At 43.9% G+C, this 14,801-nt stretch overlaps 1 protein-coding gene across 1 annotated transcript in view; it reads left to right on the forward strand.

Annotated features, from left to right (window-relative positions):
- Window positions 1-14,801, forward strand: part of ephb4b (eph receptor B4b) — a 31,432-nt gene that overhangs the window by 10,435 nt on the left and 6,196 nt on the right. The window contains exons 2-11 of the mRNA XM_030775914.1: window positions 173-243; window positions 445-726; window positions 1,726-2,116; window positions 8,420-8,575; window positions 9,765-10,091; window positions 10,273-10,397; window positions 10,630-10,798; window positions 11,002-11,101; window positions 13,430-13,491; window positions 13,820-13,933. Of these exons, the coding sequence (XP_030631774.1) occupies window positions 173-243; window positions 445-726; window positions 1,726-2,116; window positions 8,420-8,575; window positions 9,765-10,091; window positions 10,273-10,397; window positions 10,630-10,798; window positions 11,002-11,101; window positions 13,430-13,491; window positions 13,820-13,933 (1,797 nt within the window). The remainder of the gene's footprint in view (window positions 1-172; window positions 244-444; window positions 727-1,725; window positions 2,117-8,419; window positions 8,576-9,764; window positions 10,092-10,272; window positions 10,398-10,629; window positions 10,799-11,001; window positions 11,102-13,429; window positions 13,492-13,819; window positions 13,934-14,801) is intronic.

Raw genomic sequence — 14,801 nt, forward strand, 5'->3', positions numbered from 1 at the left:
TCAGCTACCTCAAGAGGGGAGAGTACATGTACACTCACACATGCACCCTGGCCTGCCGCTTACCTCCATGTGGATCATTCTATGCAACAAGTAACCAAATCTCTCCTTTGTTTCTTTCTGTTTCAGAGGTTTTGATAACCAAATATATCCTCTCTTTCTTTCTCTGTTTCAGAGGTTCTGATGAATACCAAACTGGAGACCTCAGACCTGAAATGGACAATCCACCCTAGTGCTAACCCTGAGGTGGGACCTCTTCGACACTGTTCTCAGATCAGTCGCACTGACCGTCATTACGCATAATATTACAGAAGAAAACATATTCATAACTAATTCGCATAACACAACATCACACTAAAATGAACTACAGCACAAAGTACAGTCAGAGCCTAAACTTAACCTTCCCTGTACACACACTCTCTCTCTCTCTCTCTCTCTCTCTCTCAGTGGGAAGAAGTGAGTGGTTTGGATGAGGAGGGGAATAGTGTAAGAACGCTGGAGATCTGTCCAGGTGACAGCTCTATCAGTCACTGGCTGCGGACCAGGTTGATCCCGAGACGCGGGGCTTCCCAGGTCTACGTGGAGGTGCGTTTCACCATGATGGAGTGCTCCGCCCTGCCGTCCCATCACCGCTCCTGCAAAGAGACCTTTAACCTCTACTACTACCAGAGCGACGAGGACAATGCTACACCCACCTACCCCTCATGGATGGAGAACCCATACATTAAGGTGTGTACACACAAACACAGCACACTGTCTACACTTTTGAACACGAACACACACATACACAGAACATAGCACACACACACACACACAAACACACACACACACACCTTACTTTAATGGAGAATCCTTTGTGCAAAGACACACAGATATATACACAGATATATACACACACATGTTAAAACACATCGCCTTAACAGAGAAACTTTACGGGAATACTCTCTCGCACGTGTTGATACAGATTACACACACGCACGCTATACGCGTGTACCAGACAGATTCACACACACCCAGTCTTTGAGCATCTACGCAGTCTGGCTCTCCCATGTGCACAGACACACTCCCTGCGGGCACGTCCAGATTGGTCACCCTAAGCCCAGATACGTAGTCAGCCAACGTGGAAACACTGCCAAGCATATTTATAACACATTAGTGATATTTTCTCTTCACACAAACACTGCAGATTCTATTTGTTCTCTTTGGATTCTCTGTTTGTTTGGAAAAATAACGACAGTTTATGAAATTATAGCCTAATGATGATGTAATGATCAGAGACACTGGCCAGAGACAGAATAGTTGTGGTTTTGATTCCTGAATATGAATCAACTGTGTCTGTGTCTTTGTGTTGTCTACACAGCAATGTTACACGGGAGTGTGGCCTCTGTCATTGAACATTACTGTAGGCTTCTAATAAACAGAGTGTTTGAAAGCATGTTTTATGTAAATCTCAGTGCATATCTTTGTGTTTTGTAAAACACTGTTGGTGTAGTGTTTCAAAAACAATGGGAGGCCTCTCTTTGACCACGTGAAGTTATGTGGCAAAATCCTTATTTCTTTTCTTTCTGGCATGTTGCGTTTAGCATTTGTGGAGGCAGTTTTGTTTAATCAGAACAGAGACATTGAGCTTTCCAACTTTGCCTAACAGTAATGTGTGTCTTTTTGTGTGTGTGTGTGTGTGTGTGTGTGTGTCTGTGCTCTGTGTGTGTGTGTGCGCGTGCTTGGCAGGTGGATACGGTGGCAGCTGATTTCCTCTTGCGCCGGGGTGGGGAGAAGAAATCTAACATTAAGACTATGCGTTTGGGTCCTCTGTCTAAGAAAGGCTTCTACCTGGCTTTCCAGGCCCAGGGGGCGTGTATGGCCCTCCTGTCAATCAGAGTCTACTTTAAAAAGTGCCCCACCCTCACCCGGGCATTCTCCTCGTTCCCCGAGACCCTTCCTCATTCGCTGGTGGAGCAGGCAGAGGGCGTGTGTGTCGCTAACGCCGCCCCTACTGGCCCTGATCCTCGCCCACCAACCATGTTCTGTGGGGAAGATGGCCAGTGGGTGGGCCCACCTACTTCTACCTGTGCCTGCCAACCTGGATATGAACCTACAGAATCAGAGCTGCGTTGCCGAGGTAAGAGTGTGTGTACGTGTGTGTGTGTGTGTGTGTGCGCGTGCGCGCGCAAGACAGGGGTTCTGACTTGGTCCAGGGGAACGTGGTGTGTAAATTTCGAAGGTTATACATATAATTGCATTAGTGAAAGAATAGTTTGCTTACTTTGTAGAACATTTATACAAGTAAGTTTTGCTCTTGTCTTTTGTAAATTTAGCATCAAAGGAGCAGTTCAAATAAGAACCAGGCCTTCAGTCAGATGGTCAGACTTAATGGAGCTCAAAGAGAATGTTCCGTTCTTTGAATAGACAAGTGTTTGTGAGTAAGGTTGTGTGATGTAGTGCATGTGGGTACTTGAACGAAGGATGTTTCTAATGACTAGTGCTATTTTGTTGTGAAAGTTTAGATTTGATTCACTGTCCAGCTCTAAGAGCATTCCTGTACTGTAATGGACCCATACCCAGGCATACACACTCACACACACATGCTCACACAGTCATGCACAAACACATGCACTCACACACATACACACTCTCTCTCATACATTCCTGCACACTCATGCACGCACACAAAAATACACACACACACAAACAGTTTGCCAAATACAGAGGTTTTTACCCTTGCACAATGATTGCACCCTATTGAATCTTTAAACACAAGATAATATTGTAGTGCTGTGTACATACACAGTGTATAAATATATATGTTATATATACTAGGCTTGGCCTAGCCAGAGAAGCTGGTCTGAATTAAGGCGGGTTAGTGATATGCAAGAGCATGTCTCAGAGATGAAGGAGGCAGAAAAAGCTGCTCAATTTTTTTTTCTGTTTTTCTCTCTCAGTAATTCGTAGCACGTTCTTTCTCCTCACTGTGTATGGTTTGATTGTCCATCAGAACTGACCCATGGCAGCAGTGGAGACACACACACATACACACACACACACACACTGACCTATGTGAAGAGAGCCTAACTGGGAATGGTTCTGATTAAGACACGGTTTAGGGTCACGGTCAAAGTCATGGTTACCCTACCCCAAGGGCTTAAACACTCGCATGCAAATCTACACACACACACACACACACGTTTCACAGTAATGTAAATCCCTCAGGGCAGACTGTGTATAAGGCTCAATACCAGCTTTGACTTAAAGCCCAGCCGTTCTCTGGATTTCTTTCTCTCTCATGCACTTTCTCTTTATCCTCTCTCCCTTTTTCCTTCTGTTTTCTTTCTTTGCCTGTGTTTACCATCTGTTGACTGAGTCTTGAACACATAGGTCATAACTTCAGCAAGGGGAGGTTAAGACCTTCTCATAATGGAGAAAAGAAGGGGAGAGAGAGTGAGAACGAATAGAGGGGGTGAGAGGGTATGAAGAGCGTGAGTGGGAAGAAGGGAGAAAAGAGAAAATGACAGCAAAAAAAGAAAAACTGGAGTGAGAGAAACAACAGAATAGCGTGAAAGGAGTGAACAGGGAGGAATTTAGAAACAAGAGAAGGAGGCAGGGAGCAAGAGTGAGAGAGAGAGGAGAAAAGATGAAAGAGGATAGAGGAGGAGAAAAGATTGGATGAATAAGGGAGGTCACTGTGTCAATCACTGCTCATGCTGAATCTAGCTCTAGGAGAGAGAGAGAGAGAGAGAGAGTGAGAAAGCAAGTGGACACATAATTGTGTGTTAAAGGAAGAGTTTCTCATTTCATTTTTTCGCCATTTCGTTTTTACCTTAAAACAGCTCTCTCTCGATGGGGGTTTGGTTTGTTGCTGCAGGAATAATGTGAGAACATGGAGCCTAGATTCAGCCAGCTCCAGTCTCATATTCTCTCATAGTTTCCAAGCATGTTAATTGTTAAATGTTTCAAACTCTGCTTCCATAATCTGTTGTCTGCACTAAACGCAGTATAAAGACTGTCGTGAAAATGAAAAATAATGAATCTTTCCTGTCATAAAGAGGGTGTATATACTTACGCAACGTATATACATATGTATATGGAAAGGATACATACATACATACATACATAAATACATACATCTGTATATAAATGTATATATAATACTTGTATACTGTACTTTTGTACAAATGGATACTTAACAATGAAAGTCACCACTACATTTCTGAGATGATTGGAGGGAATATGTAGAGTATAGGTCACAGTGTTGTGTGTGTACTTGGGTGAGTTTATAAATGTGTAATGGTTACAAGAGTGAGTTAGTGTGAGGATGAGGTAAACGATAGGGGTGTGTCTGAAAACTACCACTTTGTTCTCATCAAACACCTGGAAAACAAGAAGGAGGGAGTGAGAGACAGAGAGAGAGCGAGGAAGTGAGGGAAGAGGAGAGAGAGAGAGAGAGAGAGAGAGAGAGAGACAAGCCTGGTGGAATGATATGAACTTGCCAACAGACTCAGGTTACCCATAATCCTCAGCCACACCCAGTGAGTGAGTGCCTCCAGGTATTCTTACTAAAGTTTTATCATCTGGGGAGGATGAGTAGAAGGTTAAAACTGTGGTTTAATCCTGGTTACACACATACACACACACAAACAATGAGTGGGAAAAGTTGACTAAAGTCATGTACACACAAAGAACCTAGGAACCTAGGAACGTTTATATACACATACACATACACACAAACGCGCACCCACACAATGCAAACTTCCATAGGAACACAGCTGTTTGGAGCGGTCTAGAGATATGTAGGGGAGTTTCGGGCAGGGGCTTGGTAAAGAACTGTTTGGAAAATTTGGTCAAACTGCCTGTAAGTTTACGGCTTTCTCTAAAACCACTTCAATAACCATAATGCCGTTAAATGAGAGAAAGCCAGTGGGAGAAAGGCAAAAAGAAAGAGCTGGAGAAATATTGGATCCAGATTGCTTGTTTTTCTCTTTAGAAAAGTGTTTGGTGGCTGACAGAGAGGGAGAGAGAGAGAGAGAGAGAGAGAGGAAGGACAAGAGAGAAAAGGGGGGATGGGGTGATGAGGAAAGCGAGAAAAGAGAAAAAGCAAGAAAACAGGCACAGACAGAGAGAAGCCTGTTTGAGCGGATGGACAGAATGTGAGAGAGAAAAGCGTGATTGAGAGAAATAGAGAGGGTTGACTGTGTTTCACAAAAGCTGCTGTCGGGATGGTATGGGGGAAGGGGGAGGGGGGAGGGGGGGATGGGCGCAGTATTTAAGCATTCCAAAATCACAGTCAAACACTTTGGGCTACATCACTTTTGTGTGATGGATTTCCATGGAAACAAAAGTTTTAGTACTCCCCCCCCCCCCCATTTCTGCTTAAATTCTTGCATCCATTTTGATAATGATGACATTATAGTAATGGTGCTTTAATGGAAAATGCCATTACAGATACTCAGTCAATGACACAGACACTGTGCAGCTCTTCACAAACTGCCAGTGCTATGCAAATCAGCTCAGAGTGGACCACAGCACGTAAAAGCCATAAATCTTTTCTCTCTCTCTCTCTCTCTCTCTCTCTCTCTCTCTCTCTCTCTCTCTCTCTCTCTCTCTCTCTCTCTCTCTCTCTCTCTCTCTCTGTCTCTCTCTCTTTCTGTGTGTGTGTGTGTGTGTGTGTGTGTGTGTGTGTGTAAAGCGACAGAGAGTGGTAGCATTCAGCAGCAGGTGGCTGAATTTGTTTGTGCTAATTGCTGGGTTCTTTTGTGTTTTGTGTGTGCGCTTTTATTGTCCTCTCTTTTTGCTTTCTTTGTGTGTTTGTGAGTGTGTGTGTGTGTGTGTATGTGTGTGAGTGTGTGTGCATGCGTGTGAGTGTGAGTGTGTGCGCGCGTGCACTCGCATGCATATGTGTTTGTGTGTGTTAAGGGGCCACTCCTCTTGTCTGTGTCTCTCTTTTTTTCTTTGAGAATAAAAGGCAGGTCATTTCAGGGCTTGAGTCCAGATTGTTTGTATTTAAGTCCTCTCACTGACTGACACCCACACACACACACACACACACAGAGAGAGAGAGAGAGAGAGAGAGTGCTTATATTTAACAGACTCATAGAAGGTCACTGGTCATTTAGTTTAAATGATATTTTGAACTCTTCCCAATAGTAGCAGTTTTGGTTCCATGTTAGTTGTGTTCATCATATGTTAAAAAAAAAACAAGACCTAATTCAGCATGCATTTATCACCGAAAAATGTGTACCAGTTCAAAGGTTTTGTCCTATAAGTCTCTGTGTGCCCCTTGGTTGGTTATGTATCTATATCTATCTATCTATCTATCTATCTATCTATCTATCTATCTATCTATCTATCTATCTATCTATCTATCTATCTATCTATCTATCTATCTATCTGTCTGTCTGTCTATCTATCTATCTATCTATCTATCTATCTATCTATCTATCTATCTATCTATCTATCTATCTATATATTGTGTGTTTGTCTATGTGTGTGTGGGGGGAGGTATGGTGGAGACATGTGTTGTATATGTGTGTGTATAGGGAAACATGTGTTGTGCTTGTTTGCTGTCAGAAGTAAGTGGTTTATGTCAGCACTGGAAAGTCGCCTTTGGCACATAAACATCATAACCATGTCCATGTGTGTCCAACACTGTATCACATTCAGTCTCAACTCTCTGAACTGTCCTCATCTCCCTCCCTCCCTGCCTTCCTGTCTCTCTCTCTCTCTCTCTCTCTCTCTCTCTCTCTGTCTTGTCTGTCTTTGTGTGTGTGGAGTTGAAATGCTCTGGTATTCTCAGTGCTAGTCTCTGTGTTTATATTACACATAAACGTCTTTATCAGTTCTGCCCTGTTTAGGACTCCACTCAGTCTCGCGTGTGTGAGTGTGTGTGTGTGTGTGAGCGTGTGCTCTTCCTTTGATTATAGTGCACTTTGTGGAATGTCCACAGTCCACGTTTTGGTGCCCTCCCCCCTCCCCCACTCTTTCCTTTTTTTCTTTAATCTTCTCTCTCTGTCTCTCTCGCTCTCTCTCTCTCTCTCACTCTTTTTTTTTTTTTGCTGTTGAGAGGAAATGCTGTGGAGGACAGTTGTGATGTCATCGGGTAAATTCTGGCCTGGTCGGCAATATGTAGAGTTCACACCTCTATTGTTTTCTTGTTCTTTTTTACTGCCCATCTTTCTTGTTTTTGACAGATATAGTGGCTCCTCAGTGTCTATGAACCCTACAACTCTCCCAGTAACTCCAAACCCCCCCCCCATGACCCCCTCCCATCCCAATCCATCTCAGACGCTGTCTCGTACACATATGCCATAAATATTCACTCTTTCACTCCTTTTTCAACACGACGGTTAAGTCCGTATGTATACTGACGTAATTAATTCCTCAGAATTTTTGGTTAACCTCTTGGAAAAATGATTTTTAGGTTATCCTGATGTTAAACTTTTGTCTAGATTGCTGGTGTGTTCTCATTTAATGAGTGTATTGGTGGAATATTGATGCTCTGATTTGAACATTTCCGCTTGTGACATCAGTCCACAGCTATAAATGAAGTTCATTTGAAGGGTCTTTGTGAAGTGTGTGTGTGTGTGTGTGTGTGTGTGTGTGTGTTATGACTGTGAAGGGGCCCCCTAACATTGTGCCTCAGCATTCATTATAAACAAACTCTTCCTGTACAAAAACCCCTCAAAGATGATGTCATGTTATTCAGGATGGGATTTCCTTAGCGTTCTCTCCCCGACTTCTGTGTCGTTTTCTGCACGTTTTCTGCTCAAGGTGATGGTAATAACCATCAATAATTATCAGTATGGTTGCAGCTGTGGTTTGTATAATAAAAATGGTGAAAAATGTTCACAATAAAAATGGATAATGAGAGAGCTGGATTAAAAGAGTAGCTGTCAGTCATTCATTCTTCTTTCAGAAATTGTCAGAGATCAAGCAAGAAAAGCGCAAATACAAGGTCTTCCTTTTATTAATGAGGGACTGCAGGAAAATGGGGGGGGGGGGTGAGATTTGGAAGAGTTTATGTACTTAAGAGATTAGTATTCTCTGGAGCAGGACTGATTATGGGAGGGATAGAAGGATGAATAAATAGACAGATAGATGAATATTAGCGGTTTTAATGGTGCTTGCTTTTCTTGGCCAGAAAACCATGGAAGATTTTCTGTTTGTTTGTTTTCTTTTGCTGTGTAACTTATCTCTTTGCTGGCGGTCTCTAGAGCAGGCTGTGAGTTCAGTGTGTGTGTATGTGTAGTAGAGAGAGAGAAAAAGAAAGAGTGAAATGAAGGAGTGGTGAGAGAAAAAGGAGGACTAAGTGATATAATAAAGTAGACTTGTTTGTATATCTGTTTGTTACTGTTCTGTGAACTGTTTATGCAGATTCTTAACTGATTCTCTCTCTCTCTCTCTCTCTCTCTCTCCCTCTCTCTCTCTCTAGCGTGTCTGGTGGGTGAGTATAAGTCAACCGTTGGAGCTTCGATGTGCAGTCCATGTCCGTTAAACAGTAACACATACAGTCCGGGGGCCTCAGTCTGTGCCTGTCGCCCGGGATACCACAGAGCTGCTACTGACCCCCCTGAAGCTGCCTGTACCAGTGAGTATCACACACACACACACACACACACACAAGCACACGCACAAGCACATGCACACACACACACACACACACACACACACACACAAACACATACATACATTCCTAGACAGATATTTGCATACACCCTTTTTGTATATCCGCATGCACTTTCTCGGGCTTATGAAGTTTGGCTTTGCCTCTTTTCCCTTGCTTCTTTTTTTTATCTCTTTTTTTACTTCTCCAGAATCCCTCTATCTCACTGTCTCAGTCCCCCCTTTTCATCTTACTCCCTCCGGTTTCACCCTTTTAACTTGCTCTCTCTCTCTCTCTGTCTCTCTCACTCTCTCTGTCTCTCTCTCTTTCTCTCTTTCTCTGTGTCTTTCTGCTCTCTCTCCCCAACCCTTGGTTTGCATATTGGGAAGGCTGTGCCTTCATTTCCATGCCTCTGGCCCCTCTGTCCCTGCTGTCTGTACCACGCTCTGTCTTTAAAAGCTTTTGTCTCTGTAAGTAGCCTGGTTGGACCAGAGGAGTCTGGAAGCTAATATATTATTAAGGCATTAGAACAGACCGAGCTTTAATGGGCTTTCATTTATCCTTAAACAATGTGGCCGAAATCAAATACCAGCAGGGTTTCCCGCCCTTCGGCCCCTCCCCTTTAAATAGGAGCCCTGGGGCACACCCCCTTTTAAGTGCATCAGCCTTTGGATTAGGGCCCAGTAAACACGCCTCCTTAACGGTCTCTCAGGTTGGCATTGTGTAATTAACAGTCTTAAGGAAATGGTAATGGCACGTTGAGTCAGCATTTAACGACAGTCGTGTCAACTGAACAACACTGGACGAAATTGGAAACTCCATTCTTTCTCTGTCTCTCCCTCTCTTTCTGTGTGTGACCTCAAATGAGACATAAGGTGACACACAATCTCTGTATTTTCTCATTCTTGTCATTCATTCTGTCTGCAACTCATTCTGTTTTGTGTGTATTTCTTTTTTCATGACTTCTTCTCTGTCTGTGATCCTCTTACATACACACATGTAAAAGCTTATGACTCACAACATGAAAAGCCATATTGTTAAAGCACAACAGTGCTTTGGCATTCTGTATTTAATAAAAACACAGACGCACTATATGGACCTACTAACAGTTCTATCACCGTTTCTGTGTGTCTGTGTGTTTGTTTCGTTGTTTGTGTGTGTGTGTGTGTATCAGAGCCTCCGTCAGCACCTCGCAGCATTGTGACTCAGATTAATGACACCACGGTGACTCTGGAGTGGAGTGAGCCTCTGGAGCGTGGTGGAAGGACAGACCTGAGCTATAGCATAGAGTGTGTGCGCTGTGACAGTGTGTGTGTGCCCTGTGGAGATGGCGTGAGTTACCGGCCCGCTCAGGCCGGACTGCTGGGCAGACGGGTGGTGGTGAGGGGGCTCCTCCCTCACACCACCTATACCTTCACAGTCCTGGCCCACAACGCCGTCAGCAGACAGAGTAACACACAACCCGCCGGAGAGAGTGTCAACATCACCACCAGTCGAGACGGTGAGAGAGAGAGAGACTGAGAGAGAGTGTGTGTGTGTGCATATATGTGTGTGTGTGTGTATCTGTTGTGCTGTTATGTATTATATAAATGTAAATGTTTATAACTTGCTTGCTAGAGAATCTGTTAACTCACTTTTTGTGCTTGTTATTTTATTGTGTGTGTGTGTGTGTGTGTGTACAGTTCCAGTTCCAGTGTCGGGCATTAAGCCGACTAAAGTCTCAGAGAACAGTATTACTCTGAGCTGGCCCGTGCCTGCCCAGCCCAACTACAGCATACTGGAGTATCAGCTTCGCTACTGCCCCAAGGTGAGAGAGAGAGAGAGAGAGAAGAGTGCGGACCTGGCGGAAAGAGTAGAGGAAGAGGATGACAGATACAGAAAAAGACAAGATTAAAGACCATTAGAGAGGGAAAAGGATTTGCATAGACTAACTGAAATGACTGGAGAAGCAGACAAATAATCCTATGAGAGATTCTTAAAAGTTATCTCCTCCGTCTCATGTTTGACCTGTTTTATACCTTTGACCTCTCGACCTTTAGGAACAGCAAGACGAGGGTCAAGGCTGGCATTACATAACCAGCAAAAGCAATGTCGTCGTGTTGAACGATCTCCGTCGGGGCACCTCATATGACGTGCAGGTCCGAGCGCGCACCATGGCCGGCTACGGCTACTTCAGCCAAGTGACCACCTTCCGCACCCAGCCTGACGGTGAGGAAAATCCCAGGCTGTAGCTCGGCCTCCAGGGTGTAGAGCTCAGTGTGTGGAATCAGTCCGCACTCAGCCACAAACACATTTATTTTTGGATTTAAAGAAGCTGTGTTTCTTTTCTTTGTCTGTATACTAATGTTGCCCTCTGCTTCTTTGCCTTTCTCTTTTTTTGTCGTCTATCTATCCCTCTTTTTGTTTTTCAGAGGATGAATCTCACCATCACATTATTGTGATGGGCGTGCTGATTGCTATGGGACTTGTTGTTCTAATCACCGTGGTGACTGTTGCCATGTTCTGCTTCCGGTAAGACTGGGATGGATACAGTTGAAATCGGGGAGGATGGGATGAAAGTGTACTTGGGACCTCTTTAGCAGCTCATTAATTCTCTAAATCAGCACCAACACTTTCTGTGTATTAACAATCAATCAGGCTTTGATTGGCTCAGTGCAGCGGATTAGGGCAGTACTAAGGCACCAGTGCGTTGGCCAATAGGAAACTTTGGCTGGGAATGAAGATTACTGGATTACAGCACTTAAAACGGAGAGGAAATGTTTGAAAACGCGTTTAAAATTATTTATTGGATTTCTATTTGAAACATAATAGCGGTTCAAAACGAGGTAGAGGGAGGAAAGGAGGATGTCTGAAATGCCAGTTTCCTTAAAGTTCATTTAGGAGTCAGGAGACAGTTTAAATCAGTGAGTCACAAGAGAGAGAGAGAGAGAGGAAAGAACAAGAAAGAGAAGGATTTTAGTAATGGAGTAATTAAAGGAAGCATAAAGGTGAGGGTGTGGATGAGACAGGGTTGGCAGGCAAAACGGATGGAAAGAAATGAACAGAGAGAAATTCTCTTATGGGTAATGTTTTCCCTCGTTGGCTTTTGCAGAGTATGTATAATTGCTTTTGGTCTATGTGCCACTGCTCTGCGTATAGGTGGTATGTGTATATGGTCTATGTGCCACTGCTCTGCGTATAGGTGGTATGTGTATATGGTCTATGTGCCACTGCTCTGCGTATAGGTGGTATGTGTATATGGTCTATGTGCCACTGCTCTGCGTATAGGTGGTATGTGTATATGGTCTATATGCCACTGCTCTGCGTATAGGTGGTATGTGTATATGGTCTATGTGCCACTGCTCTGCGTATAGGTGGTATGTGTATATGGTCTATGTGCCACTGCTCTGCGTATAGGTGGTATGTGTATATGGTCTATGTGCCACTGCTCTGCGTATAGGTGGTATGTGTATATGGTCTATGTGCCACTGCTCTGCGTATAGGTGGTATGTGTATATGGTCTATGTGCCACTGCTCTGCGTATAGGTGGTATGTGTATATGGTCTATGTGCCACTGCTCTGCGTATAGGTGGTATGTGTATATGGTCTATGTGCCACTGCTCTGCGTATAGGTGGTATGTGTATATGTGCCTGTGGTTAAATGAGCGGTGCTCTGACTGGGTTTAGAGGGGAAAGACAGGATGCAGCCACCCTGGACCTTCTCCATAGGACTGCACTCTGAAACAATGGGCTTGACCTCGAGAGTCACACACACACACACACACACGCACATACACACACACACACACACACACACAGAGCAGACAGAGGTAGAAAGAGGAACCCGCACCCATGGCTATTTCTATCCTACTAGAGAAAGAGAGGGAGAGAGAGACAGAGAGTGAAAGAGAGGGTGGGTGGGTGGGGGTATAGGGGTTGAACAGGATAAGAGGGGCATATTTGATCATGTTTGGAGACTCTCTGGTGCGTTTGACTGACTCGTATCCCAAGATGTTGTCTCAGCCCTGAAATTTAATAGCCAGAGTGAGAGAGCACAGACACGGACACCGACACACACACACACACACACACACACACACACACACACACACACACACACATGAACTTTCTCAAACAGTTACACAAAGACAGGCATTCTCAAACATGCACAGACACACAAACACACACATACGTACGTAGAAAAACAGACATACACTCTCAAGCATGCACACACACACACACACACACACACACACACACACACAGAGACACATGCTTACACAGATTAGTTCACCCCTTAGAGACAGAGGGAAAGAAAAACTTGGAGAGGGAGACAGCTGGAGGGAGTTCTCAAGGGAGGAATAAAGGATGGAGGGAAAGAGAAAAATATGGAGGAGGAGGGAGAGAGAGGGTAAGGGAGAGGTGACAAATTCACAAGAATCATGGGAAAAGAACTTTGTCAAACAAAACATGTCTGCAGCTGACACAGGGGTAACTGTTTAAAAACCCCAAACCTGCCCCTTCACCCTTCAACACACACACTCCTTCTCTCTCCCTCTGTGAATTCAGAAGCAGGCCAGATTTTTCCTCGATGATCCCAAATTTTTCTCACTGTCTCACTTATTTACTCTGTTATACTGGAATATAAACATCGTTATCATCAGTAATAATATTAGTTCTATCTAATTCTCTCTCTCTCTCTCTCTCTCTCTCTCTCTCTCTCTCTCTCTTAGTATTTTAATAGCATAGAAGGACAGATGTAAGTCTCAAGGAATCTTTTTGTTTAAATAAATATGGGTGGTGACATTTCTCTCTCTCTCTCTCTCTCTCTCTCTCTCTCTCTCTCTCTCTCTCTCTCAGGAGACATAGCAGAATGAAAGACCCTGAGCTTGATAAGAATGGACAGTATCGAATTGGACAAGGTAAATAATTATACCCCAAATCACATCACATCTGAAAAAACAATGTAACATTATCAAACATATCCTATACCATATCTTACATACGCTCCACCATATTTCATATTCCACTTAACCTATACCGCTGCTTTGTGCAAACTTTAAGAAGCTGGAGAAGAGGTTGGAATTCATGGTAGTCTGTGAGAAGTCTGTTTGAGAAAAATTAGAATGTGCTGATGGTCAAATTGTAAAGTACGGTCATGTGATGTTTTGGTATTGTGGCTGTTTTGTTTATGTCATGGTGTTGTTGTCTGTGTTTTGTCATCTTAATCTGGTTACCATGGTCTCTCAGGTGTCAAAGTGTACATTGACCCATTTACATACGAGGACCCCAATGAGGCTGTTCGGGAGTTCGCCAAAGAGATTGATGTCTCCTTTGTCAAAATAGAGGAGGTTATTGGAGCTGGTGAGTTGAGCAGACTCAAGTTTCTCTCTCTCTCTCTCTCTCTCTCTCTCTCTCTCTCTCTCACTCGCTCTCTCTTGCTTGCTCTCTGCTCTTTCCCTGCTCCGTGCATTCCGTTCAGTCATTCTCATGTCTGAAAGGAATATTTAATTATAAGGCTCATGTTATTTTCCATACGTTTCCTCTCCACTCACTCTCTGCTCTCACTCTCTCTCTTGCTCTTTGCTTTCTCTCTCTCTCTCTCTCTCTCTCTCTCTCTCTCTCTCTCTCTCTCTCTCTCTCTGCTCTTTCCCTCTCTCTCTCTCTGTTCTCTCCCTTTCTCGTTCGTTGCCTAGCCTTCGTTCTTTAGAATGATTGAGCGTAGGTGCCTCTGGCTTGGTTTAGATTAGAGGGTCAAATTGAATATGAGCCCTATCAAGTGAGCTGCGCGTGTGTGTGTGTGTGTGTGTGTGTGTGTTGGTGTGTGTGTGTCCCTGCAGGTGTGTGGAATAGGAAAGGCTCTCGTATTTCTAAAGCGTACAGCAGTAACACAACTAATGTAATCTACACACGCTCACACACATACACACAGGCCGTCCCCTCAGGCTACAACAGGCCGCTACCTCTCTCATTCTCTTTCTCTGTCTCCCTCTCTTTAAAGAAAAAGAAGAAAAGTAGTTCTCACATTGTGGTTGAAGGGCAGTATGTGTGCGTGAATAAATGCTAGAGTAATGTGTGAAATAGAATGACGGAATCTGGTGTCTCTGTGTCATCACTAATACTGCTGAGTTTTACAAACACACACGCACACACACGCGCGCTCACACCACACACACACACACACACACACTCAGGTCAGCTCTCTTTAACTTGTTCATAGTATTTAGATACT

This window comes from Chanos chanos, chromosome 5 (genome assembly GCF_902362185.1).
Source record: "Chanos chanos chromosome 5, fChaCha1.1, whole genome shotgun sequence".
NCBI classification, from domain to species: Eukaryota; Metazoa; Chordata; class Actinopteri; order Gonorynchiformes; family Chanidae; genus Chanos; species Chanos chanos.